The sequence below is a fragment of the Rhododendron vialii genome, chromosome 13a, assembly GCF_030253575.1.
Source record: "Rhododendron vialii isolate Sample 1 chromosome 13a, ASM3025357v1".
Lineage (NCBI taxonomy): Eukaryota > Viridiplantae > Streptophyta > Magnoliopsida > Ericales > Ericaceae > Rhododendron > Rhododendron vialii.
The window spans coordinates 26101255-26128260 of record NC_080569.1 but is presented as its reverse complement, the minus strand read 5'-3'; the positions used below and the strand labels follow the sequence as shown (position 1 = coordinate 26128260).

At 38.8% G+C, this 27006-nt stretch overlaps 2 protein-coding genes across 2 annotated transcripts; one reads left to right on the top strand and one right to left on the bottom strand.

The window, feature by feature from the left end:
- The first annotated feature begins 2684 nt into the window (after positions 1 to 2684).
- On the top strand, positions 2685 to 9602 carry LOC131312775 (uncharacterized). The gene is made up of 2 exons (XM_058340752.1): positions 2685 to 3242; positions 9014 to 9602. Exons 1-2 carry the CDS (start codon positions 2985 to 2987, stop codon positions 9164 to 9166), a joined length of 411 nt encoding a protein of 136 aa, XP_058196735.1. The 5' UTR covers positions 2685 to 2984; the 3' UTR covers positions 9167 to 9602.
- A 5804-nt stretch (positions 9603 to 15406) lies between these two features.
- On the bottom strand, positions 15407 to 16835 carry LOC131312774 (uncharacterized). The gene has a single exon (XM_058340751.1). The coding sequence runs from the start codon at positions 16506 to 16508 to the stop codon at positions 15681 to 15683; it is 828 nt and encodes a 275-aa protein (XP_058196734.1). The 5' UTR covers positions 16509 to 16835; the 3' UTR covers positions 15407 to 15680.
- Positions 16836 to 27006: the final 10171 nt, after the last annotated feature.

Genomic DNA, 27006 nt, shown 5'->3' with positions numbered 1-27006 from the left:
CTATTTTACCTATCTATTTTTTCTTTCACGCCACAATAGCCTCTTCATAATCTTCTCTCTATCTATTAAATTATAAAAAAAAATAAAATTACAGAGAGAGACAGAAAATGAATAAAAAAATTGGGCACACAGCAATAGTACCTCTGTAAATTTGTTGAGGTTTCTCCACAATTATGAAATACATTGTTAGTGTTTTACTAGGCTGATGCAAGACTACTTTTGTGCATTTCGTAGCCAAAGTAGATAAAAGTGCAAGTATGTCTAGACTGGTGTACATGCTCTAAGGGAGTGTTTTCACTGATCAATAAATTATGAACCAACTTTTATGTATTACTAATTCGGACCGACAAGAGAAATCGAAAAAGTAAAAAATTATGAGTTTTACACAGATTTTTAGAAACATCCCAAAAAAATCACCAGACTAATCTAATGCAAAACGAAAGAGAGTTGCTTGCTACACAAATTTTGTGCTACGATTACGGTGTGGGACTTACTACGGGTCTCCCACAAATAATTCGAGTCGTTCATTAAATGTAAAACATGTTTTCGACGGTCTTCTTGAAAAACAAGCTCAATCTAATACATACATGTGTTCGATTCAATCATCTAACTTTTCATTCAATTTCGAGGATAATGAAGACTTAGATGAATGGATCGAAGATTTACAGGTTTTCAACGGTGACCTTTAAAAAAATACCGTATTTTACATTAGAAAATTAATTTTTGTGCTCTATTTTTTACTAATAACGCTCTACTTTTAATATAAAATTACCAGTAATTTCATGAACAAAATGGAACGTAAAAATTAAAATCCTTTTGCACGGTTCAAATCTGGGTGATCCTCAGTCATGCCATGTGGCGTCGCTGCCGCGTGGTGGAAGGTGGGGCCTCGGGGTTCCTGACAAGTGTACAAAAAGGGCATTGTGGGGACCAATGGGTCGCGGTTGGGCCTGTGGGCTTTGGGAGACATGGGCACATATATCGACATGAAGCATGTGATGGTCAATGAAAACGACGACTGCTTCATTTGTTACTCCACAGGACCACAGGGCTCCCCCCTCCTTCTCTCTCTCCTCCCTCTCCCCCTGCTTTTCCACCCACTGATAATGTTATATTTGGTTTTTGAATTTTTTTTTGAAAAATAGTAGGGATAATAAGTGAAGAGAGATAGAGAGAAAAATGTTGGAAGTACCGAAGTAGAAAGAATCTAGGAAATATTTTTTGAAAAATTCTTTTTAAATTGTAAACTCGCAAATGGTTAGCTACCCCGGTGATAAATTACTAGTACAACAGTGAATACCATTTCATACTCCGTAAATGAATTATTCTAATCTCCGTTTAAAAGGATGTAAAATAATAGGTAAAAATTTATTGATATTTATGAGAGTGTACGATAATTTGGCCACGCTTGGAGGAGTTATTGGGCTGGGCCCCCATTTGTAAAGCTTGTGTGTGTGTGTTTTTTTTTTTATCCGCAGTAAAGCTTGTGTGTTTGGTAAAGCAAAATTTAGGGAGCTACAAGGGCCCATGGATTAAATACTCTGTTTTTGGGAAAAGTAGAACCGTGGAAATTAACCATTTTGTTGGTTGGAATATGATGTCTCCCAGGCCTCCCTTTTTTATCTCGTAAGTTTTGCTCTGATTTTAATTGAATTTTTTTTGATGAACGATGAAATTGAAACTCTAAGACTAAGAACTGACCCCGATGCCTGAATTGTCTAAATAAAAAAAAAGTCTACGAACACACGGTAAAACACAAATGCATGTGTGTATTGAACGATTTCGGTTGGACTGTAAGCGGGACTCAAGTTTTCGTGTAATGTACAATGTCTCAGAAATTCTTTCTGTGTTATGATTGGTGCACTCCAATCAAAAGGTTGGAGTAATTATTAAGTAGTTTTGGGACATTGATGCTTCAAAAATTCTCTTCCACCATAAAATTTATGTAGGATTCAAACACATTGGTAGGATGTTAGGACGGGGTTCGGGAACCTGTAGGAAAAAAAGTCACTACAGAATCCCCCAAGACGGCACGTGGTGGTACCTAAGGCCATCAAAGCCTTGTTCGTTTGGTAATTTTGGGAATTTTAGTTTTGGTAGTGGGTGGAAAGAGAAATAAGATAATGATTGAAGAGAGGAGTAACGAGTGGAGAGAGATAAAGAGGAAAATAAAATTAATAATTAAAAAAATAGAATAATGATTGAAAAAATATATAAAGTAATGATTGAAAAATAAAATAAAATCAAAGTAAAATTTGGAAACGAACAAAGCCCAGATAATTTTTCCCAACCAAGGCACAGCCAGAGAATTTCTTACTCACATGGGAATCACTGTACATTTCAACACTAAAACTACTACGGAGTAATTTCCAAGACAGTTAAAAGACATAAAAACTTTCCATAAAAGTGGACGTGAAACTGGAATGGATTACTCGAACACCATTTGGTGCACTGAAAAATTTATTTATTATGAAGTCGTGAATAGGTTATTTATGATTTTGCACGATCTTAATCGTCCGTTTCAGATTTGAACGGTTCAAATTTAAATAAGTTTTTTTTCGAGAAAGAGCGATCCACGGCCGTAGACAAACTTTCACGGGCTACCCGTTAAGAAGTTTTATTCAAGTTTTTGGGAGTACCAAAAAATTCCGAATTGAATATCCAAAAAACAAATACCAAAGCTCTCTTTCCTCTTTCTCGACCCTTTGGTCTTCCCTTCTGTCTGTAAAGCCAGTCCACAAGCCTCTCTCTCTCTCTCTCTCTCTCTCTCTCTCTCTCTCTATTCAGGCCTGCACGTACCAGGTTTCAAGCACCACCCAGCTCTCATGTGAGTTTGTGTTTGGGTATTGTTTAAGCACTGTGCTCCCTCGATAACGGTGTAAAGACCCTCAAAAAACAGTCACCCCAGTCCCCACCCTGATGTCACTGAAATTTTCCTCACCTTAATAATCACAGAGAGAGAGAGAGAGAGAGAGAGAGAGAGAATGGGCTCTCAACCGACCGGTGCTCCGCCGTTAACGGAGATAGACGACCACTGGAGGCAGTTTGACAACTCCGTAAACGCGGTTTCGTTTGGGTTCGTTGCCACCGCCGTTCTCATCTCCATGTTCCTCGTCATGGCCATTTTCGAGAGGTTTCTCAGACCCACTTCGCCGGAGTCCTCGCCGTCCGGCCGCCGGTACATCGGAGACGTCGAATCCCAAATGGGTTTCCATGGGAAGCTTCGATTTCCTTCCCCCAAAGTGAGTAATAATGCCCTAATTGCATACGCGTACAATGTGTTCGTGTTATATTCTGTGTGGCATTGTTATAGTTCACACCTTAGTCACTTAATCCTTAAAAATAATCGGCGCTACCGCTCTGAATCCTCGCAGTGCGCCTGCGCGCTGACAAATTTTAATAGGTTTGAAAGTGATTCAAAGACGCTTTCATGCTCGCGCTTGACTTACACGAGAATTATGTGACTTAGGTTCGCACTATCAATTTGGAAATGAGAATGGAAAGTGCTAGCTGGTAATGCTTGGTTGCTGTTTTCTAAATTACTTCCCCTGTCCCATTTTGTTTGCTTCTTGCGGAAAATTACGCCATTTTGACCTTGAGAAAAAAAATACTAGTGATTTTGAGAATAGTGTTTTCAACTTTTTTGCACCGTTCAAAATTACTCGTTGAAATCGTCGGAAAGGTGCGAAAATTTTAAAAAATGGGTTCGGGAAGTTGTTAATTTTAGGTCGTCAAAGTGACACGGTCTCCAGTAGGTAAACAAAATATGACTGAGTAGTTTTTAGAAACAGCTATTCCAAATTTAAAAGCTTCTTTTGTAAAATCTTATGTCCCCTCTCAAGGAAAATGAAATAGGGTTTTCCCCCAAAAGATTCTACGAAAGTAACTTTGGGAATTCAGCCCCTTTGGATTGAGGGATTTCATAAGAAAAGAAAGAAAGGTTTCTGATTTGCAGCCAAATCACTCATTTGGATGGAGTATTTTGGTGAGAAATGGAGAGAAAAGTAAAAAAATGGGATTTTTTGATTGACTCTTCCCCTTTCTCACCATATGCCACAAAAAATGGTGATATTGGGTAAGTTTTTGGTGAGAATGGGTGAGAAAGAGCTCCCCTTTCTTATCTCACCCTTTCTCTCCATCCAAAGGGGATGTTATTAGTTGACCAAACAAGTTTTCTAAAGAGTTTTATGGAAAAGTGATTCTGAAAACAGGGGCCTAATGTCTTTGTGGTTTGGGAGATGGTGCCTTATTCAACTGGAATGGCCGTTTGCTTTTGTTCCTTTCCTTATTCTGATGTGGTTTGGTCGGTCAGATGATTATTCTGATATCTCCGGAAAAAGAGAGAAAGAGATTGGTGATTGTTGGTCTGACAAATGATTTTATTTCCTCTGTATTTTTTTTGTTACGCTTGCTGAGATTTTTTCACTATTTTAACGGGGTTTTTTTGCTAAGCTTCACTATTTCAACATTGTGGCGAAGAAAATGGTAATTATCCCCTTTGGACATGGTATGGACCTTATGGTGACCCTATGTACTTCGAGTCTACGAGAGGACAAACCTTGACATTTCTGCCATGTTGTGGCTATGCTTATTTCTGCCATGTTGTCGCTATGCTTTCTCCAGACACGTTTGTCACATTTTGAATGTGCTTAAGTTTAATTCTAGTTCTACACATTTAATTATAGTTACTTTTTGTATAGGGAATTTAATAGTAATTGGTAGTGGAGTAGATAAAATGCAAAGAAAATGAACTGCTGGGCTATCTGAATTATAACAACTCCCTTCATATTCTCCTCTAGTAATTAAAATTGGTTGCTGATTTTGCCACTCCCTTTTTTGTTAACATGACTCCCCTGCAAGTGTGCTTTTGGTGCAAAATTACACTTGCAGGGGAGTGGCGTTAACAAAAAAGGGAGTGGCAAAATCATTTCCCTTAAAATTCTAGGTTAATAAATAGAGCATTCCATAGACTACTCTTGACTTTTCTTTAAAATATAAGCATGTGATGTTTCCTCAAATGCAGAGACATTGTGAAACTGCATTGTCTCTTAGTTTAAAGTTTTTTAATGAATGGCCCTTTCAAGAGGTCACTTGGTGGTTGATTGGTCCCAATTATAGTCTTTTTACTTTATGCTTATATACAACATTTTCTTGTCTGGAGTTTAGCCCCACCACTGTCCAAGGTACCCTTTAGGTCAATAGCCACCAAATTTATGATGCCAAGCATGGCCAATGCGGGGGACACTCCTTTGTGGCTAAGTCTACTTTTTTCAGGATTTTAATGTAATGCCCATCTATCGTTAAAGATAGTACATAATATACTATTTTTATTGACATTTGGTAGCTGGATATTCCTGACAATAAACCTAAAATAGGCTCTCATGTATCTTGCTAAAAGAAGAGGACGAAAATGTCTCGTACACTCATATTTCATCTCAGACTTGTTTTGAGGACAAATTAGTGAGATGGCTGGAGCGGCCGGCCAGGGATGGTGAAGCAGGATGTGCCCGGAGGTTTTGCAAAAGGGAGGAGGGAGGAGGCAATGAAAGATTGTTTTCTAAGCAATTTTGTTGGTTCCATCCAACTGAGTTTTATTTTTCCTTAAGAGTTTAGAAAGTTTTCTAAATACGTATTCTGCCAGCAAAGTTTTCTAAACAAGAGAGTTATTGTTAAATATTTACTTAATTTTCAAAAAAAATAACTGCTAAATGTTATCAAACGACAATGTTATTTTTTGGTGAAGCAGTGGACATGTTGCGAATAAGACTTCTTTCTGTGCCCAATAGGAGAAAAGCTTTGCCTTTTTTTGGAGCACAAGTTGCAGCTCGCTAAAGGTCAAATTGTTGTTCAGTTGAACTGGACTCGTATTGTGTTGTAGCCAAACATATGGATTCAATCTAACATAATGAAGTCGACCATTGCTTATTTGTAGGATATTGGACAATGCATGGTGGTAAATGATGACTGCCATGTTAATCCTCTTAAACACAAAGTGTTCAAGAGAAATAATTGTTGGTCAAATGGTCCATCACGATTCACAATCATCTTATGTTTCTGATTGCTAGCAGTTTTTGCAAATTGTTAGTTAGTCTTGATCACTTACATAATCACACCATTTATTGTACCTAGGGGTCACCTTTGATCAAGTATCTCATGAATAAAAAGAAGTACCTTTTATAGTTGGTAGACGTTAGATATTACTTTATGCTGTTTGTAATTTCTGAAATGGAAGGAATTATTGAGGAGACATAGCGGTACAAAAGAGCTGGGTTTAATTTCCTGTTAGTTTGAAACTAAAAAAGAAACTTTTCTTTGGTTTTCCTGTACAAGTTGTTCTGCTAATGCAATATGAAGTCCTCAAATACTTGAACATTTTAATAAAATGAAGTCAGGAGTGCCAGCATGGTAGAAACCTATGCTGGCAAAACACTCAACGCCGAACGTCTATTCTCAGCAAAACTACCATGTGTATTTGTGTGTGATTTGTATTCGTCCTCATTAAATTAAGGTCTTGCTCAGCATCCAATTTATATTCTAACCACCAGCCATGAAAGGGAGAATGCAAATATGTTTGTTAGTTGTTGAGCTACTGTTTGTTAGTTGTTGAGCTAATGTTACCAGTTACCTACATAACTTACCTGTAGTTTCAAAAAGAGATGAAAAATCTTGCTACATTTTTGAGATACCATGTGATTCGGTTGTTTATGTATTGGCTGTTTGTTGCTTGGCTTCACATTGATGTAATGCAAGGGTTAGAAAAGCGAAACTTTTATGCTTCAACCTCGGAATTGGAAGGAGCTTGTTTATTAATCATCTCCTTTTCTTTTACCTAATACATTACAGATACTGTTTTCTGCTTGATAAAAACTTTGATCGTCTTAGAGGAATTACTGATTATGAGCAGAATACCATTTAGCAGGCCTGGGCTTAGGGCCCCAAAGTAGGGGCGGGCCCCCTTTCGAAGTAACTATATCTATTATTGGGATGAGTACCTTTAGGAGTTCAGCGGTAAATTGATTCTTTCCCTCAGGGAACACCTGAGTTCAAACCTGGGCATTTGGCAATGCTCTTTTCTTTTGAGGTGTGTTTATTTGCCAAAAATAATTCAAATAAGGCAATCGAAGCTACTATGGTTTGAACCTGTGTCAAAGATAATAGAAGGCACAACCTAAAACAGCTAGAACCAAAGCATTTACCATGCTCAATAAGTACTAAAATAATTAATAAATATTGATTTTTTACTATTATTTTTAATTTTACAAATAAGTAAGGCCCCACTCCACAATTTTGACTAGGGACCCCCAAATACATTGGGCCAGTCCTGCAGGTTAGGATCTCCTTTAGGAGGCATAATGTAAAGAGTGTACTAGTAACCCGCCATGTTACTGGACTGGCATATCCTTTAATCAGACCGTCTTTAGCCCGCTTCACTGGGATGCTGGACGTTAGGCCAGGATTGAACAACTTAGAAATCATGACGGTAAGTCCCTCTATTCCTAAAAGCCCGTTCGATTTCCCTCTGCTTTCTTCTTAATTAAAGTCAGGATCAACTTTCCCCAGGCGAACCGACAATATAACAGTTACAAGCGTGTGAATTAGTGGGCTTACTTTTCTATAATTGGGCATATGTTGCTATTCTATATTGTCTAGCTTTTTTCACAGAAATATTGCCAGTATATACTTCTAGGGTATTCTTGGTTCCTATGACCCATATTATATAATTACGAAGTTAAGCTTCTTACTTTTTTTTTTTTTTCAATTTTGCTACAAACACATTCACACAAACAAACACAAAACACTCACAATATATGTGGGCCCCACACATACAACACACCTCTAGTGTGCGTGGGACCCACATGGATTGTGAGTGTTTGTTTGTGGTTCTAGACTTTTTGCTTTTTTTTGGTGGTAAACTATGCTAGATAAGTTGATTCTTGGTATTAAAGGAGAGGGAAAAGAAGATAGCAATATTATAATCAGCATTACTTTCTCACGTATCTTTCACGTGAGCAAGCAGTCCTGAGCTCCAACAGGTTATATTGATTTTTTTTTTTTTTTTTGTTCAGAGCATGGTACAAAGGAAAACGCTTTTCTTTGTTTCAATAGGCTTTACCCATTCTCCATGACGCAAGCATTGGACGGCGCAGAGAGAGTGTTTTGTGATTTTCTTCGGATGGGGTTGTATCCTCGTATTATAGGATGAGGTGACCACTCACTTGAGGACAGGTCCGACAGGTGGCATCCCTTAGTTGGAGAGAGAGAGAGAGAGTTGTGATTTTCTTCGGATGGGGTTGTATCCACGTATGTGTAGGATGAGGTGACCACTCACTTGAGGACAGGTGGCATCCCTTCGTTGGTGGCTGTTGGAGACTCGGATGGTATGAGCTTTGAAAAGCACTGGAGATGATTCATGGCCGATGGTGATTCACCTTCGTACAGCCACTATTTGATCCTTTCAGGCGGTGGTGTAGTTATTGTCTGCTCCTGTCATCCATCTTGTGTCGTTCTCTCTTTGAGATTCGTGAAGGTGAGGGAACCTCCTCAGGGGAGGGGGTTGCCTCGTCTCAACAAGCCTAACTCTAGCCTCCAATCCACTTATCTTCTCGGTCATCCTAAGGGCGTTAAGGGCTGTTTTCTCTCTTGTTAGATTGAGGCGATCTTTGCCTGAGGAGTCTGGTGGCTGAGAAGCCTAGGAGAGGGAGTGCACTCTCGGTGTCTGGTGTACTTACAGCTAGTCCATTCCATGTACAATGTTTTAATCCTTGTTATATTTATGGTTTATGATTTAGCTATTCGTCGGCTTTGCATGCTTTCTATTCTTGAGCATCATCATTTCACGGTTCTTATAATTCTGCGGATGTAATAGAATCCTGCTTAGTCGGAGACTCGGAGTGTTTATTTGGCAAGAGTAAATAAGTGCTTCTAAAGTTCTAAATCCTATGAAGATCTTACCAGAATTCTGAGATCATAAATTCATTATCTAAATTCATGTTTTCATCTCTTATACCTTCAGTCATCTTCGAATGCTAGAGAAGTTTCAGTGTTGATGCCTGGAGAAGACATTCCTACCTTCATTGCAAATCCAGCACCCGTCCCATGCCCCCCAGAGCGCATCGCATGGCCTACCCATCAACCAAAAGCAAACACAAGCTCAAGTTCAACCTGAAGGTACGAAGCTTTGAAAATGCCTACTCTGTACATCAACAACCATTGGTTCTGGACACAACTCAACCGAAAGTCATTGCATTATACTATATTGAAAAATGAGAGTTGGCCATTTGTATGCCTGGGAATCTGAAAGGTGGGAATTTTTAAGCCTAAGCTCTTGAATCTGTGTATATAGCACTCGGTCAAGACAGGCATTACTGGCTTCTGTGTTTCTTCGTGGAGTCGACATTGGTAAATCGGGCAATGCTTTGGACCTATTGTCCTTGTATTTCCGTCTGTTACACAGTCTTCGAACTCTTAAAATGCAGATCTTGAGGGACGGATTCGGTTGTTTATTGAATCCATTATTGTAAAGCTGAGAACTAATGATTTATTTCGGCTAGATAGTAAAAATGGGTTGCCTTTGTTTTCCAATGGACCCAAACCTTTTTAAACCCTCTTTCTAGTGGAAGTTGTACGAAAATTGGAGGGGGTTTTCTGGGGGTCCCAACTAGTTTCTGTACATGAGTCTTTCGTCCCACGCGAGCTTCCATTGTTAGGAGTTCATGACTCAGGCATTACCAGGTTAATTGCTGGGGTTATTTTTTGGACCCTCGCAAGTGAGCGGTTGGATTGGTACCCAGGATTAGTTGAGGTGCGTGTAAGCCCGGACATTTGAGTTATAAAAAAATTACATTTTCGGTCGGATTATCAATTGTCATATTAATTTCAATGCATGGACTCAATCGTACCTGGTTCGTTTTTATTTTATTTTAAAATTACAAGTAACCAGATTCTCAATCAGAGAGTTTGCTGGGTAGTATCACAAACTTCCTCAGAAGTTATTTCTCCTAATCGCATGAGTGTCATACTTAGTGCGCGAGGCTCTTAGTACTTGTTAGACAAAACGTTTTATTTTCGGAAATGTTGACACCATGATTTGAATAGGTGTTAGTAGCGACATCGCTGAAGCTGATACCGCTTATTGTTTCTTCTTAATAACTTGATTTCTTGTTCACTGGACCTACAAATTTTGAGGCCAATCCCATCACCGACTAGTCAGGGTCGTAATAAAAAATGGAGCAAAAGCTTTGTATTGTCTGACCCAATACAAAAATTGATACCATGCGGGTGAGAGATGAACTCCAGATTAAAGAAAATCATATTACGGAGCGCTAGTATTACGATCTGCACGGGGTCGATCTTGGTGGTTTAGGGGACAAATTCTTGAATGTAGTGGGTTGAACATTTTTTCACCCGTAACCAACTCGTTCAACTTCAACACCGACGAGTTGGCAGAGTTTTATTAGTAGTTTTGAACCGTGAATTAAGGTGGGTTAGTCGAGTGACGAATTTTAGAAAGAAAAAAAAAAGGTAGCAAAAAACGGGAGCACGTGATTAACAAGGATCATTTGCACAAGAGCAACAACCAACTCTTTAGATTAGTCAGTACAAGAGGGCAAGTTTAACAGCAAAATTAGACCAATTTCTAAAAGTTTAATGGCAATGTGTGTAACCCTTTTCAAGACAAGTATATAGCGGGTTGGGTTACGTTCATGATATATTGAGAAGATTCAATATGCAGTCAACGCAAACGGTCACCATATAGTTTATAACCTCCCAAGTCAACCCATTCATCCTCCCGAACGGATGGTGTCGGTGCAGGTTGAGTGGCGAGTTGACGGGTTTTTTGCACACCCCGACCTAACTAGTATTCTAGCCCAGACCATGTTTAATGCTGAGTGTATTTATATAGGATCCACCAAGCAATGACCTGGAACTCTGGTTCCCACCCTAAACACTGTATCGTCTCACAAATGAAATCACATTGCTCTTGTAAAGCAACGTTATAGCAATTTCTTGACGTTTTACTTGTTGGAATTTTGGTGAATGAATCTGGGGGAAATTCGCAGGGTCTCTCGAGGGAGACAACCGAAAGGTCGCTCGTTGGTTCATTGAACCCGGTCCAAGCAGCTCAAAAGCCAGCAGTTTAGGGCTGGTTACTACCCCCCATAGCAGCAGCTGAAGAGTCTCTATGCATTGGCATCCCGTTTTCAGTATTGGGCACCAATTCTCAAACAGTTTTCAGTATAATCGGAGAGTCGTTCTTGTGTGAGAGCGAGGCAGACGTAGTTAGTTTGCCAAGGCTGTCTAGTCTAGTGTCTACGGTGGTGTTCGGTCGACTGTGGTTCTAGCCGGATAAATCTTGGAAAACAGATGTCGATTCAACCTCAACACCTTTCGGTAGGTGGCGAATCTGCTTTAAAGATATTGTGTGTAACACAGGTTTCTGTTGCAATTCCAATTCGTTTAGCATCTGTAATTTGTACTTCTGTTATTAAGTAATGAAATTGTGTTCTGGATTCATGCCGTACGTATTTTTCCCAACATTACTATTACAGTTAGCCGTAGGCCGAAATTTTATTTTGGCATCACCAAAACGACTCTAATCAGCTGAAATGCATGTTGTTAGCCGTTACTAAATTTTATTCGGCTCTAGTATGTACTTTTTTTTTTAATAACCACATTTCCGGATAACTTATGCGCACCTCGACTAATCTCAGCTATACATATTTGGTTCTGTTGTATTCGGCTCTGATATATTGGCCACAAGTCACTGGATACACATATTTTGAAGTAGGAGATAATAAAGGATGCTCTGTTCTGAAAATCTCAATCCCAAACCTATGCATACAACAGAACAAATATACTCCTGTCAATGATTTATTGCACTTGTTTGCAGATTCTTGCAGATTTGAACTTCGAGCCAATCAATTTCAGGATTTGGGTTGTCAATAAATCCGTTTGTTTCCTAGGAAAAATGCCAAGAAAAAGTCCAAAAAAACTCATCAATCATCCATTATCCACTTCAGTAACGGCTCTCTGTGCATGAAGAATTTGGACCACAGTTACCAAATCCGTTGACCCTAGTATTCCTCAACTCTCAACGGCTAGAAAACGGATTACCCCAGAAATTTTAAGTCAAAATAACCATTCCATATGCAGATATAAGCTAATCCCTAAAATACCCTTCCAAAGGAGGATATAATTGTAACTCTAATACATTGCTTAACAGCCTAAACTTCTTGTAAAGTAAAAACTAAAGAAACACTTTAAATACAAGGAATTAAAACTATTTTCTTCAGAAAACTAACGCGTGAAATATTTTAAGCTTACCGGTGCGTTGCAAAATCTCTGATTACATTACCAACAAATAAAAAGTCACCAACCGAGATTCAAACCCCCGTCCGTAAGCAGATCGAGTCGTCACTTTTTTTTGGATCTAAGAAGATTTTGTTATCTTCTCTTCAATCCCTTTTAATTTCTTGGATGTATTAATTTCGAGCTGATAGTGGAGATTCAAAGACGACTCCAATCTTAAGGTTTACTCTTGACTCATCCAGAACAGTGATCAAATCGATGAAATTGCAATAGTCACACCAAAAATATCCCATCCCAAAAATGAGTTTGATCTGATCTCGTGTTTGAACTGTAGAAATCAGACCCGGATCGTTTTTAAAATAAATAAGACTAGCCCACAAGTCTACTGATGTCTCATCAATTTGGTATAGATATTTCTCTATAAGTCCTACGAGTTAACGTTTCGGTTCTTGGGGTAGGGAGGAGGCAAAAAGAACCTTACAGTGTAACGCTTAGGTATAGAAAGATACTTATTCACGGCACAGCTGTGAACGAATTCTTTACAGTAGCAACCAATCGCGACCGTCCAAAAGTGTTTTAGACGGTCCGGATGTTAATGAAATTTTTTCAGAAAAGAGTTAACATCAGAATCTTCCAATATACTTTTGGACAGTTGCGATTGGCTTTATAAACAACTATCCACGGCTCCGCCGTTAAAAAATTTACCCTTAGGACAATTTTTCTTGTGAACCCACCTCCTTAACTTCTTGTTGTCATCTGTCCACGGAGTGACCTTGGTCAAGGTTTCCATCCAACTCATTTATGTGCTTACAATAGTATTGAAATGGCAGAGAGAACATTCAATATTATAAAATGAATGACCATCCACAATCAATCAAGATTGAGCTTGTGGTAGGCTACAGATCTCGAATAGGGAGAAGCTGGGTTCATACTGAATCTCTCAAGACTCCTCCAACTTCCATTCCTTTGCTTTACTTCGATTCAAACCGGTTACTAGAATCGGTGAATATAGCAGCCCCACCAAGAACATTCTATGCCAAAAATCAGTTTCATCGGATCTTGTTAGAATCGTACAAACAAGATCTCGACCATTTAATAAGACTAGTTCACGAGCCTATAGATATCTGATCAAACTGATTTTTTTTAACGCTTCGGTTCTTGGTTTCGGAGGAGGCATAACAACACTGAGTACAAGGTTCAAGTATGGGGCAATTTTGTTGTGAACCCACCTCCATTTTTCCGTCATTCGTCCGAAGGGTGTCTCTGGTCAAAGGTTTCCAACTCATTTAGATGTGTACCAGCTAAGCTAATCCACAACTGTGATGGTTGTTGGGATCACAATCATGGAGTAACCAATATCAGCTGTTTTTTTTTTCTCTGTGTTCTCACAAACTCTCCAATGGGATTGTGGATCCATTAGTTGAAGAGTTGACCAATTAAAGATCCTCAGCATCTTGGCGCATAACAAACCTTGACCTCCTTTATGATGGTATGGACTGAACCTAAGTCGCGTAATGCACGGGCGACGAGTGCAGGTGTTGGAGCAAGAGTGTGGTGCATGAGCGCAAAAAGGGTCTTTCAAAAACCTCTCGAGCAACTAAAATTCATGAGTGCTAGAATTGAGAGCGCGAACGCAGAGCAAAAATTGAGAGTGAAAGCGAGGGTCCTTTTGAAAATTGAGAGTGGAAGCGAAGGTTCTTGATCTTGTGTACGAGCGATAGAGCAGTCACCTTCTTAGGAAAGGATTATAATACATTAATCCGCACCATTCATTATCTAATCTTCAATTTGTTTTATTCTTCATGTAAAAATAAATAAATTTTTGTCAATATCGGATTGAGCTAATTTTTTGCCATAATATATAAAGAAAAATATTTAAAAAATAAAGAGCGGTATGAATTATCTTTGCGGGACCCGAAATAGGCCCAACGAAAAATCATTAATCTGTTCCGCTGCCAAATGGGGACTTAGCACAGCCCAAAGGGATTTGGGTTTTGGCCCCAAAACACTGTCGTGTTGGTGGTCGTGTAATGCGCGGGCGACGAGTGCGGGTGCGGGTGCATGAGCGCAAAAAAGGGTCTTTCAAAAACCTCTCAAGCAACTAAAATTCATGAGTGTTAGAATTGAGAGCACGAACGCAGAGCAAGAATTGAGAGTGAAAGCGAGGGTCCTTTTAAAAATTGAGAGTGGAAGCGAAGGTTCTTGATCTTGTGTACGAGCGATAGATCAGTCACCTTCTTAGGAAAGGATCATAATACATTAATCCGCATCATTTATTATCTAATCTTCAATTTGTTTTATTGTTCATTTAAAAAAATAAGTTTTTGTCAATATCGGATTGAGCTAATTTTTTACCATAATATATAAAGAAAAATATTTTAAAAATAAAAAGCGATGTGAATTATCTTTGTGGGACCCGAAATAGGCCCAACGAAAAATCATTAATCTGTTCCGCTGCCAAACGGGGACTTAGTATAGCCCAAAGGGATTTGGGTTTTGGCCCCAAAACGCTGTCGTGTTGGCGGTCGGTCGGCACACCCTGCCGTCCGTGATGGCCGGCAGGTCCTCGAATCCGTCCAAAAGGGTCTCAAAATCTATGTATGTCCCACATTCGCAACAAAATAGTGAATGCACCTACCGACTTATCCCACCCACCAAATACACCCAAATACGCCCAAATACGCCCACATCACACCATTCCCTATTTACTACCTTTTGATTTAAACAATTTTTGAATGGTACATCTCATCGATTCACCAAATCATATGAGAGATACTGCAAGAAACCTGGAGGGGAATCTTGTTACTAGTTGTTACGCAATCCTTCAAAATTGCTTTCGTTCTCGTTTTTAATCTACGCTCGCACACTTAATTATCGTATTCATGAATCTTAATTGTTAGCAAGATTTTTGATAGATATTTTCACGCTCATCTTCGCGTTCCCGCACTTGCACCATGTGATCCGAACAACCATAATGGGTCAGACTACTGCATAGTAGTATGTACGTACAAATGACCCAAAAAGTTACCATTGACTTCAATCCACGCTAGGAAAAAAACTACTCAGTAAGACACAGAGACAAATGCACAATACCTCAAACAGTAAAAATAAGTCAACCATCTCATTCCGAAAATAACCTCCTATCACTCTAAATTACAGCTTCTACCATAATCTCCTTGCAGAAAGATGACAGTTCATATCTTAATCGAGCAATGAACCGTTCAGATTTGATCCGAGTTATCCATGCCGAAATGAACAGCTGAATTGGCCACTCGGCAGCATTCGTAAATACCAATAAAATGTAGTCAACCGTGTCATCCCGAAAATGACCTCAAACAACAACCTAAATTACATTCTCTACCACAATTTCCTTACAGAAAGATGAAACATTCCAGGGACACAAGTGGGTTTTCCAGCGACTCATCCGTCGTCGGTGGCTGCTGCCACTTGTTACTATCACCTGGAACTTCCCCCTCCTCATTCCCTTCAAACTTCTGGGTCGGGTGCGTCTTCCCGGGCACCCGACCCGGGCTCTTCCCCGTCCTCCTCGCCGACGAGGTCCGACCCATGCCTGGCCTCCCGCACCCCATCTCCGTCGCGCGCGTTGCCGGCGACATTGACCTCCGGCTCGAACTCTCACCCGAATCCCGCCTCTTCCCGTCGGCCGGCCCCGCCCTCTCCCTCCCGGACAGGGATCTGACCCGACCCGGAGACGGGTCGGATCTCCTCGTCGGAGACTTGCCCCCCGCCGCCGTCCTGTCCCGCCTCTCACGGTTGCGGAATTTGGCCGGAGATCTGCCGGCCACCCTCTGCCGGGCCTCCTCGCCGCCGGCGACGCCGTCGTCGTCCCTCTTGTCCGCCACCGTGGAGACGCTGAGCTCGCTCAGGCTACGGATGTCGGAGACTTCAGAAGCCTCCTCTGTCCTAAACGATGGCGTTTTCTTGTTGATATTTTTCTTGGGGTGGTCCTGCTTTTGCAATGGCTTAAGCACTCTCTGTTTGTCGTCCTTTTCGCTAATCTTGGCAATGGGAGTCTCGGAGAGTACTTCCTTGACGGTCTCCTCTTCGGGTGGTGCAACCGCCGCCGCAGTCCTGGAACGGCTGGACGGGTCAGGTCTGGCTGCCGACGAGTGGCGGTGTTCGTGGGTGGAATCAGCAGCAGCATCAGCTTTGTAGGGGGAACTTGGACAGCAACCCATTTGGGTGTGTAATGCAACTAACTACTAGGCTACCTGTCCAGTTTGGGTTTCGAGACAGATTCTTGTGTAATAGCGGAGAAAGATAGATAGAGAAATAAGAATAATAATTATAGAGAAAACTTGTTTGCGACCGTAGGAGAACTCGGAGAGCAACCCATTTGGGTGTGTAATGCGACTAATGTAGATCCAATTGTGTGGTTAGTGAATTGGGAATTGGATTTTGTTTGAATTTGGTGTTTTCCGGCGAGGCTGAGAGGGTAAAGGGTAGTACAGACTTTGAGAGGGGAGTTGCGAATGGCGGAAATGGGTGCGAATGGGAGGTCAATTAACGGAGAGAGAGTATTTATTGTGGCGAACTGTCCAAATAGCGATTGAACAATGATTTTTTTTTTCCTGACGATATTGCATACATTAGCAGTAAATAGTGAGGTGCTTGTATGGGGACGCGGGGGGCTGCTGTCCCAATTTTGGGGCCCATCCCGGTCTCGCTCTGATGATCTGAATCGTTCACTTTGTAGAGCTCGTCGAGTAGAACAACTATGCAAAAAATCAATTTAATTGGATATCATTAAGTACCTGATCGGAGCCCATATAACTCTCAGTGCATGGGTTACAGTGGATTTGATCCAGTGTTTCGGATCCATTCTTTTTAAGATAAAAAGGTTTCGATAAGGTATTTAATGATATCCAATTAAGCTGATTTTTCGCATAGTTGTTCTACTCGACGAGCTTTACAAAGTGAACGATTCAGATCATCGGAGCGAGACCGAGGTGGGCCCCAAAATGGGGGACAGCAGCCCCCCTCCCTCCCTTGTATGGTAGTTCACATGAGATTCAGAAGTTGTCTATAATCCTAAACTCCAAACCGTTCCTCGCGGGATTTGAACCATATCTCCACTGAGGGAGGCATACCAACTGAGCTAAGGCCCCTTTCCAAAACCTTAAATAAGTACTTACTTTAATAAGACAATTTTAAGCTCAAAAATAATATGTTTACGTAAATAATTTTTCTAGCAATATGGATCTCGTTTAATACATTTCATTAAGATCTTTTGAACGGTGAAAAAAAATTGAAAATTTATTTTTCATTTATATTATTTTTGAGTTTGAAAATGTGAAATAAACTGCTTATTTTTTAAGAAGGTTTCTAAGAACATGGCCTAATAGCTCATTGGTATTGAGGCAGGATTAGCTTGGGGTCCTATAAGACATTTGGGGTTGAGTTAAATGTGATGTATTGTGAGAGAACTAGGGTTTGCTCATATTTGAAGCCATGGTGCAATGTGTTTTAAACGCAACTAAAATGAATTACGAAACTATTGACCACCCCCGCTAATGAAATTGATTTATATGAAAAGATTTTTTTCTTAAATTAGGTTCAAACAGAGTTTCTTCTAGGGCCGTGAATTTAAAGGCACCGCTTTGTATGAAAATTACAAACACAAAGAAGGCGAAAGTGTATTTTAAAGATGCTCCACATTTTGGTATTCAAATCTCAATTGTACAAAGCTACCAAAAGAAAGCTAGAAGATACCTATGAATTTTCCTTTCCATTGCCTACATATGTTATTTTCCCTTTTCTAGCCATTGTTTTTTTTCTTGGTATTTGTTGTTAGGAAATACGTAAAATATATGAAGGGTACTAAATGCATATGGATGACATTGTGGTCCCGCTCATCACGGATTACAATTCCGATATTTCTGTTTTTGAGTGGTTGAATTTGCACGTACAAAGTCAGTTGAGAAATGTCAAAAAAAAAAGGTTCAAAGACTATAAACATTGTTTTTTAAAAAATGTAAGGGTTATACCTGTGCATTCTTGTTTCTCATAGGATAGGTTGCATTTTCTTTCCCTTTGAGCTAGAATGTCAACAAATAACGAGTGTCCAAATCTCATATTAGAGTGGTTGTTGGGTGCTAAAGGGAGAGACAATACGTAAAACCATCGTACAGTTTATTAACCCAACAAAACGAACCCGCCATACGAAGCCTATCAATTCCCAACAAGACCAACCCATGTTACAATGCCTCTCAATTTATCAAACCATATAGATTATGTCGAAGACAGAATAATTTAAATGCAATGCAAAGAAAGGAGAGCAACTTGGATTAAGCATTCTTATATACACCTTGAGTGCAATATACGGAGTACAATTCTCACATTCCCTATTCCTGAAGGCCTAAAAAAATTACTAAGATATAATTCCTCGAATAAAAAATAACTAAAGGAAAGAAAAAGAACTTGAGAGAGGGAGAATACCTAGAATTAAAAAAAGGAATGAAAAAAGTTCGATAAAAAGCTTTTCTTCCACTTTTGGACTACTGATTAGGGTAGCAGTTATCTGCTGCAGGCGAGAGGGAGACAGAGAAGAGGAAAGAGAGGTGGAAACTAAAAGGTGAGGGTGGGAAGGAGAGAGGCCGTCCTTTGGATTTTGGGTGAGGTAGACATGTGTTTGAGAGAGAGAGAGAGAGGGAGGGAGGGAGGGGGGGACTGCTTTAGATTTGGGGGAGACAGTAAAGAGAGAAGACCAAACGTACTGGGTTTCAAATTTTGAAAACCAAATCTTAATTTTACCAAAATGCCATTTGTCCAAACTCTACAGAATTGTCCTAAATCAGTTTGAGATTTTGTGAATTGCCATCTTTGTTCTCAGCCTTTATATATATATATATATATATATATATATATATATATATATATATATATATATATATATATATGGGGATAAATTTGGACCCTTGATTTATGTATATAAGTTCAAATAATGAGCTCCCTTATTATATAGATTACCTGTTTCGTAAAACAAAAAATAAGTACTTAAAAAATCAAAATATTAGCGAAACGGGGCCTTAGACCATCTCTGAGGAAAGAGACTTGCACAAACACACTCACATTTAGGGTAGACCCTTATATCCATGCGTGTTTGATCCACACAAAATGTGAGTTTGTTTGTGCAAGTGTTGATGTAATTGTTCGTGGACATACAATTAGCATGAAACCTTGAGTGACAACATGGATGAGCTGTAATTCCAGGCATCTTGAATTTGAAACTTGGTTGGTAATCTCTTGAGGCCAGACCGTAAAAAAGAAATATCTTGTGAATCGCCTAATCATGACGTGAATAGTCTGTCTTTGCCAGAATGCAAGTTGCTCGCACACTCCTGATCATTGAGAAAATACCATCTCTTGGGGTTGCATCAAAATGAACCAATTTATATTCCACAAGTTGCGTATGCAAAATGCTTTTTTTTTTTTATAGTCAAGGAATAGCCCTACAGTCGAGCCACAATTGGACCCGACTACGCAAAATGCTTTATAGCAACCTCTAGCTTGTTACACTATTTCGGTTTAGTTATCAAACTTTAAATGTGAAAAATGATTCTTCAAATTGCTCACTCAATGTCTACTATTCATTGGTGAATTACTTTAGGGCTTGTTCGTTTGGAGGCTTTAAAACCCATATGCACGGTCCCCCAATACATTCTTTCTATTTATCTTTCCACTCAAACCTCCTTGAAAATCCAAAACTATGGCTTATTCATTTGAGGTACTCAAAACCTCTGTGCACGGTTCCTAATATAGTAAATTTTCTCTATATACCTCCACTCATTAAACTTTTAAATCTTCTCAAAATCCAAACCAAACAGAGTTACTCTCTCGGTCCTCAAAATGAAAACTTAAAATAAATTCATTTTGTCGAGAAAAATTCAAACTTATTTTGATAAATTATTTATAGGAACTCATTGATATCTAGTAACAAGCGACAAAAAGCTTGAATTTTTTTCAACAAACATATATTATTTTTAAGTTTTCGTATTGTGAACCAGACAATTTTTTTTTTTGGAACGGAGATAGTAAATTATTTGAGAAAATGGGTCCCTCATAGTCGAAAGTGTCATAAAAAATTTTAAATTAGAAATTGGCCTGCATTCATTTCAAATAATTCTTCAAATTGTCACATGCGTCACCTAAGCTAAATAAAGTACAAACAATTCGCTATCTTCATTAGAGATGCTCCAACACCTTGCGAGGTTTTGTAGCCACATAACGGTGAGATCGTAGGAGATATCATCGTCACATTTTGATACGCTCATTTTACAAAATTCTGTTGAGTATTTTATATTTTTAAAAAATAAATTTAGTTGTATATAGGTGACCAATAATAACTTGCATGTGTCTTGGGTAAGAGATCGAAATTGGGGATGATGTGGGTCCACCAATGGAGACTGGAGAGAGACTGGAGAGGGAGAGTATTTATTGGGGTGACATCTGCAAATATTGATTGAATTATTGAATTGTCCTCCTCAAGATCTAGTACAACTTTTAATTATACAATTCTCAGGCCAATTATTGTTGAGGACTGGAGTGACGGAGTTGAACATGTAAGAGAGAGAGAGAGAGAGAGAGAGAGAGAGAGAGAGAGAGAGAGAGAGAGAGAGAGAGTATTTTTTGCTTTATTAGTGTGACATTTTTATGTGTCTAATAATCTGGAATGCCGTTAATTTTGGAGCATCTTTAATTAGTACAGTAGTATTTTCCATATCTCTGATTATGTCCTACTTCGATTCTTTATTGGACATGAGTATGGACATTTGTTAATCATGAGAGTTTTGGAGTCTCAATTGTCAAAAGAACCCTTCTATTGGAACCAACGGGTTTTAATACCGACCATGAACCGACTAGCACCTACTTCAAGTTCCGTACGGATAATTCAAGTCGTATTTTTTAAAAAAAGAATGGGTCTGTGAAAAATCAGTTTAATCCAATAGGTGTAGGTGTTCGATCTAATCTTTTATTTTTCATCCAAAATTTAGGATCTTTTTTAAAAAATTATTGAATGGCTCGGATAATTTGTGCGAGACCTGAAATGGGCCCTGCGTGCCTATCGGTTCGTGGTCGGTATGGAATCCGTCGGTCCCCTTAGCATTAGTGTTGTCTAAAATAGCGTAGGTGCTCAATCCAATATTTTATTTTCTTCATGAATCTGAAATCTAAATGAAAAAATTGGAAATTTTGATAGAGCAGATTGAGCTGATTTTTCACGGGTCCACTCGATTTTTAAAAAAATAAAATAAAATGGCTCAAATCATACATGCAGAACCCGGATCAATCATATCCTTAGCATTAGTGTTGTCTAAAATAGAGATCTTAAAATTTTTACTTTACTCCTTTTGTCTTTTAACTTTTAACTTTTAACACAAGATCAATCATATCCTTTGCACATTGTTGTTTTTTTTTTTTTATGAAGATCAAGAGGGTAATTTCACTGACCAATTCACATAGGCAATTTTGCACATTGTTATTTATGGTTATAAAATAAGTCAAACTTTTTAATATTACGTAAGAAGAGGATTATGTTTATGTGAAGGGTGGAACAACGCCTAAACCACAAAGAGGACATAATCCCATGAGGATAGAAAAATTGTCCATAACTCGGACGAACTATTAAAAAAGGGCTTTCTTCGCACTAACCTGTGCAGCCCGATTAATTTCATGAAAACCAGGAATGACAGACCTTCTGTTTTTTAAACATTCTTACAGGTCAATAAGATCTAAAAGCACGTTACAACAATTGACTTTCACTCCAATGAGTGAGAGAGTGAACTAAAATAGTACACTAGTACTGTATTACTCTTATTTTGTAGGAGTAATAAGAAAAAATAACAGAAAGAATTAATCTAGTAGAACTAGTACATCAAAATCAGGGAACATCAGAACATGCATGAATGATGGTTAGCAGTGTTTCGTAGAACTAGATTAGATGGCTCAATTGGGGACTGGGTCCCGCCATGCTATTCATATGGGGTCTCATTTCCTGTTCGAAAAGAGTGATATGAATCATTCATTTTTGTAGGTATGTCAATTACGGGATTGGGTTCTGCTATGCTTTTTATGTCGCTTTCATTTTGACTACAAACCAAAAAGTGTGATCTGAATCGTTTTTTTTTTTTTTCTCGATATGTTGAGTTGGTTTTTGAGAGTGAAATTTCACACGATCGCATAACACATAACAATGTCTATATGATTGAGATACATTTCTTTTTTGAAGTTTGAGTATCAAAACCATAGTAGGTCGTTAAATGTTTTTAAGATTAATGTGTTTCGTTAGTATATTATCAATCTACGATAGTATAATTTTTTGCCAACCCAACCAAAGTCGACGAGTCGAATAAAATGAACGACTTAGATTATTTTCTTGGATCGACAACTGGAAACATATGAAAATTACAACAAAGCCTGTGTGCTTGAGGATCCCATAAATCCATCAATCAGTGGTCTCAGCTCCTGTTGTTTTATTACTATGTGTTTTTCTTTGCTCCACAGAAAAGGGCCACTACGCGTGATGCGGTTCGGATCGTGGTGGATCGACTTACAAAGACGGCTCGCTTTCTTTCAACGGAGTTTCGGACTCAATAGAGGGCCCGAGTGCAGCGTAGCGAGAAAAAATCATTCAGCTCCATGGTGGGCCGATTACCAGAATTTGAGGTCACGACCCTCGTTTCACATCGCCATTATGGTAGAGCTTGGCAAACTGCCGTGGAATTGAAGTAAGCCTGAGTGGCGCATGTTACCCTCGGACAAATCGGCTTTCTCAAAGGACGATTTACGTACTTTAAAACACATGCTCCGATGGATTTCCGAGTAAATCACTTGTCCGATGACATAACCATTTCACCAAACTGATTGAAATTGAAGAGATGATTTTTTTATTTTATTTTATGCAACAGCTAATGAGTCTTATTTAAAGAAATGAATTTTATTTAACGTTCATTTCATAAAAGTGGAAAATAAGATTGACCAACTTATCTATTGTGGATGAAATGTGAGTCATCCAAGTAGAAGTACTCTAGTTTTCAAGGTGAAAAATAAAGGGGGAGAGAAATGACTGAATTTGAAGTTCATGGGGCATAAATCAACTGATCAGCACTGGCTTGGAGGTAGGGTTGCAAACGAACCGAGCGGCTCATGACTCGGCTCGCTAACGGCTCGTTCGAGCTCAGTTCATCAAGCAAATGAATGAGCTTGAGCCAACATTTTCAGTTCGTTTCATAACCGAGCCGAGCTCGAGCCACTTGATGCTCGGCTCGTTGAGCTCGCGAGCTGCCATATACAGTACATACATATACCAAACGAGCCATTCGAGCCGAGCTCGAGTTTACATATCCATATATATACGCATACATACATATACCAATACCCATACATGTACCGAACGAGCCATTCGAGCCGAGCTCGAGCTTTTGAATATATGTTCGAGCCGAGTTCGAGCCCACATATTTCAGCTCGAGCTGAGGAAAACTAAGGCTAGCGAAGCTCGAGCAAGGCAAAACTCGGCTCGTTTGCAGCCCTACTTGGAGGGGGACGGTGGTTTAAGTTATGGGCTTGTCCCTTTATAAAGTGTGGACTTGTCCCGATGGGTGTTTCTTTGGTTGACATCTTGTCAATCTCAGATTTGGGTCTCGGATTCTTGAGCACAAGATTGTCCTTGTTTTAGAGACATGATGCCATCAAATCCTTGTTCATTTTGGTTTTGCAACAATTTCAAAAATTAATAATTTTTTTGCCGTTCAAAAAAGAAGAAGTAATATTAGATACACTTTAGGTCTAAAAAATGGGTGCTTTTTCTATTGAAAGTTCTCGTCATACAATTTATTTGGCCATGGTAGTTGTGTTCTTTCACTTAAATTTTTTGTTTGTTAGCCAGACGATAGGATGGCAATCCATAACAGTCGAACCATCACTCAATCATTTATAGATCTCACACTCAAAATAAAATGAGCGTTTTATATACAATCATTGGACCAAATCCCAAGGTCTCGTTCTCTCACTTGAATTATTACCATGAATATCTAATATCAAAATCTTAATCCCTGCGGAAACAGGTGTATATGCAACTAAACAAACACAATTTGTTTTTTTTTTTTTGTTCGTAGATGCCAAATATTTCTTCTCGTTTACTAATCCAGTCAAAGATTAAACAATGTCAATGTTTATCCCATTAGCGTCATCTATTTCTTTCTGCAGTTTTCCCCCCCTTCTATATAAAGGCCCAATATGTAGATCATAGTTTTGGAAACGCTGGGCTTCAGAATTGTGGAAGGTGAAAGCTCTTTTTGGGTCCAATTATTTAGGATTCATTCAATCCAGTCTAGCCCATAATTATAGATTCACCCAAAATCATTGGTTTTTTTTTTTTTTGGGAAAATGATGGCTCAGGACGTGTTTTGATAATTAATAGCCGCCAATGACATACTGAGAATATTTGTTAATGCTGAAAAATGTTCTTGGCGGGTATTAATTATCAAAACACTTCCTGAACAGTCATTTTGGCTTCTTCTTTTTTAACATTGTATACATCAACGCGGGTTAGTGACGAGGTGTTAGACTTAACATTTGTTAATTTTTCAATTTTTTTTCATCGTTTAAAAGATCTCAATGAAATTTTTTCAAATAAGATCCATATTGCATATTTTTGGATTTCAATAAACCCATTATTTTTTAGTTTGAAATTAGCTTTTTAAAAAATAAGTATTTATATCAAGTTATAGAACGAGACCTGATGTGTCTTATTTAAAGAAATGAATTCATTTAACATTCATTTCATAAAAGTCGAAAATAAGATTGACCAACTTATCTATTGTGGATGAAATGTGAGTCATCCAAGTAGAAGTACTCTAGTTTTCAAGGTGAAAAATAAAGGAGGAGAGAAATGACTGAATTTGAAGTTCATGGGGCATAAATCAACTGTTTCAGCACTGGCTTGAAGGGGGACGGCGGTTTGGTTGCTGTCGGTAGGGTTACGGCTTTTTCTTTTAAGTTTTGGGCTTGTCCCTTTAAAAGATGTGGGCTTGTCCCAATGGGTATTTCTTTGGTTGACATCTTGTCAATTTCAGATTTGGGTCTCTAATTCTTGGGCACAAGATTGTCTTTGTTTTAGAGACATGATGCCGTCAAATCCTTATTCATTTTGGTTTTGTAACAATTTCAAAAATTAATAATTTTTTTGCCGCTCAAAAAAAAATAGTAATATTAGATACACTTTCGGTCTAAAAAATGGGTGCTTTTTCTATTGAAAGTTCTCTTCATACCATTCAAAATCATTAGATTCCCCCTACTTTCAACATTTCTCTCTCTATCTCTCTCCACTTATTACCCCTACTATTTTTCAAAACACTTTTCAAAACACGAACCAAACAAAGCATTTCTTCAAATTGGACATAAGAAGGTTGGGCCAGAAATGTTCTTACCAAGTTCAAATACCCTTAAATTTCTTCGCTAAACAACTAGTACTAATTAATAATTTCTTAATGTTTCATTAACTTGCCACACACATTAATTTTTGCGTTTAGACCTAAAATATCAATCTTATTATTTTCTTTTCTCCTTTGGAGCAGTAATCTATACATGTCAATTAGTCAAGGTAAGGATTGTGCTTCTCAGTTACAATAAAGCATTCACTATATGATTAGCTGGCTAGTGTGCATGACATGATTAAAAATTCTAGTAATATTGTACCTACAAGAAATTATTAAACTTGTTCCATCATGTCATTAGTGTGGTCCTTAAGCTGGATAGACATTCTTGTTCCAGCAGCTAAAATACAGCCACCAACAAGAGAGAGAGAGAGAGAGAGAGAGAGAGAGAGAGTCACCAGCTTGGCAATGACACATTAAACCAGAACTTCATCAAGATCTTTCTTTTCTAGCTAACTTCTCTTTTCACTAGTAGTTAAGACCAGAGCATAGTGCCAAACATGGCACTCATGATTAATATGGACATAGGCTACTAGAATCATTGTTGAAAAATGCATATCCCCAACTAGTTGGCACAATCCAAAAAACCCAAAAACAAAAAAAAAAATACTAGTTGGCAACTTCCGCGCTTCGTCCGCCGTATCTATATGCGCACTGACAGGTAGGGGCAACCTTATGTGATTCGCTACGCTTGCTTGCCGGTTATCGATTTCTCTTTTCCGGTAGTATGAATCGCTACGCTTTGCTTCTTTCTATATGATAATATGCACCTTGGTTGTTGCGCTCCCTGCGGATATAATAGCAAGAGAGTGAAGAACGAATGATCCTTCAAACAAAAAGAGTGATTGAGACTGACTCAAGTGAGTGAGTGAAAGGCGTGGCTAGAGAGCGAGTTCGACTCGCGAACGATCAGCAAGTGAAGGACCGATCCTTTTGCGTATGCATGCCATCTTAACTAATCAAATGCTTGCCTACACCCTAAAGGGTTGACAAGAAACCAACCAAGTAGCACTAATCTATCACAGAATTAAACTACAAGCTACCAAACGAGATCACAAGTCTTGACATCCAAAATTAAAAACCAAACACAGCAGAAATAGAGCCATTCTGGCCTTGGGTCCATCCCGCAGTACTAGTCCTCCATTCTCCTCCCTAGCTAAATATTCCAGCAGCAGTCCTTCAGAAAATAATTTCCTTGTTCCAAAATTTACCTAATTAAACCACATAATTCCAACGAATTAAA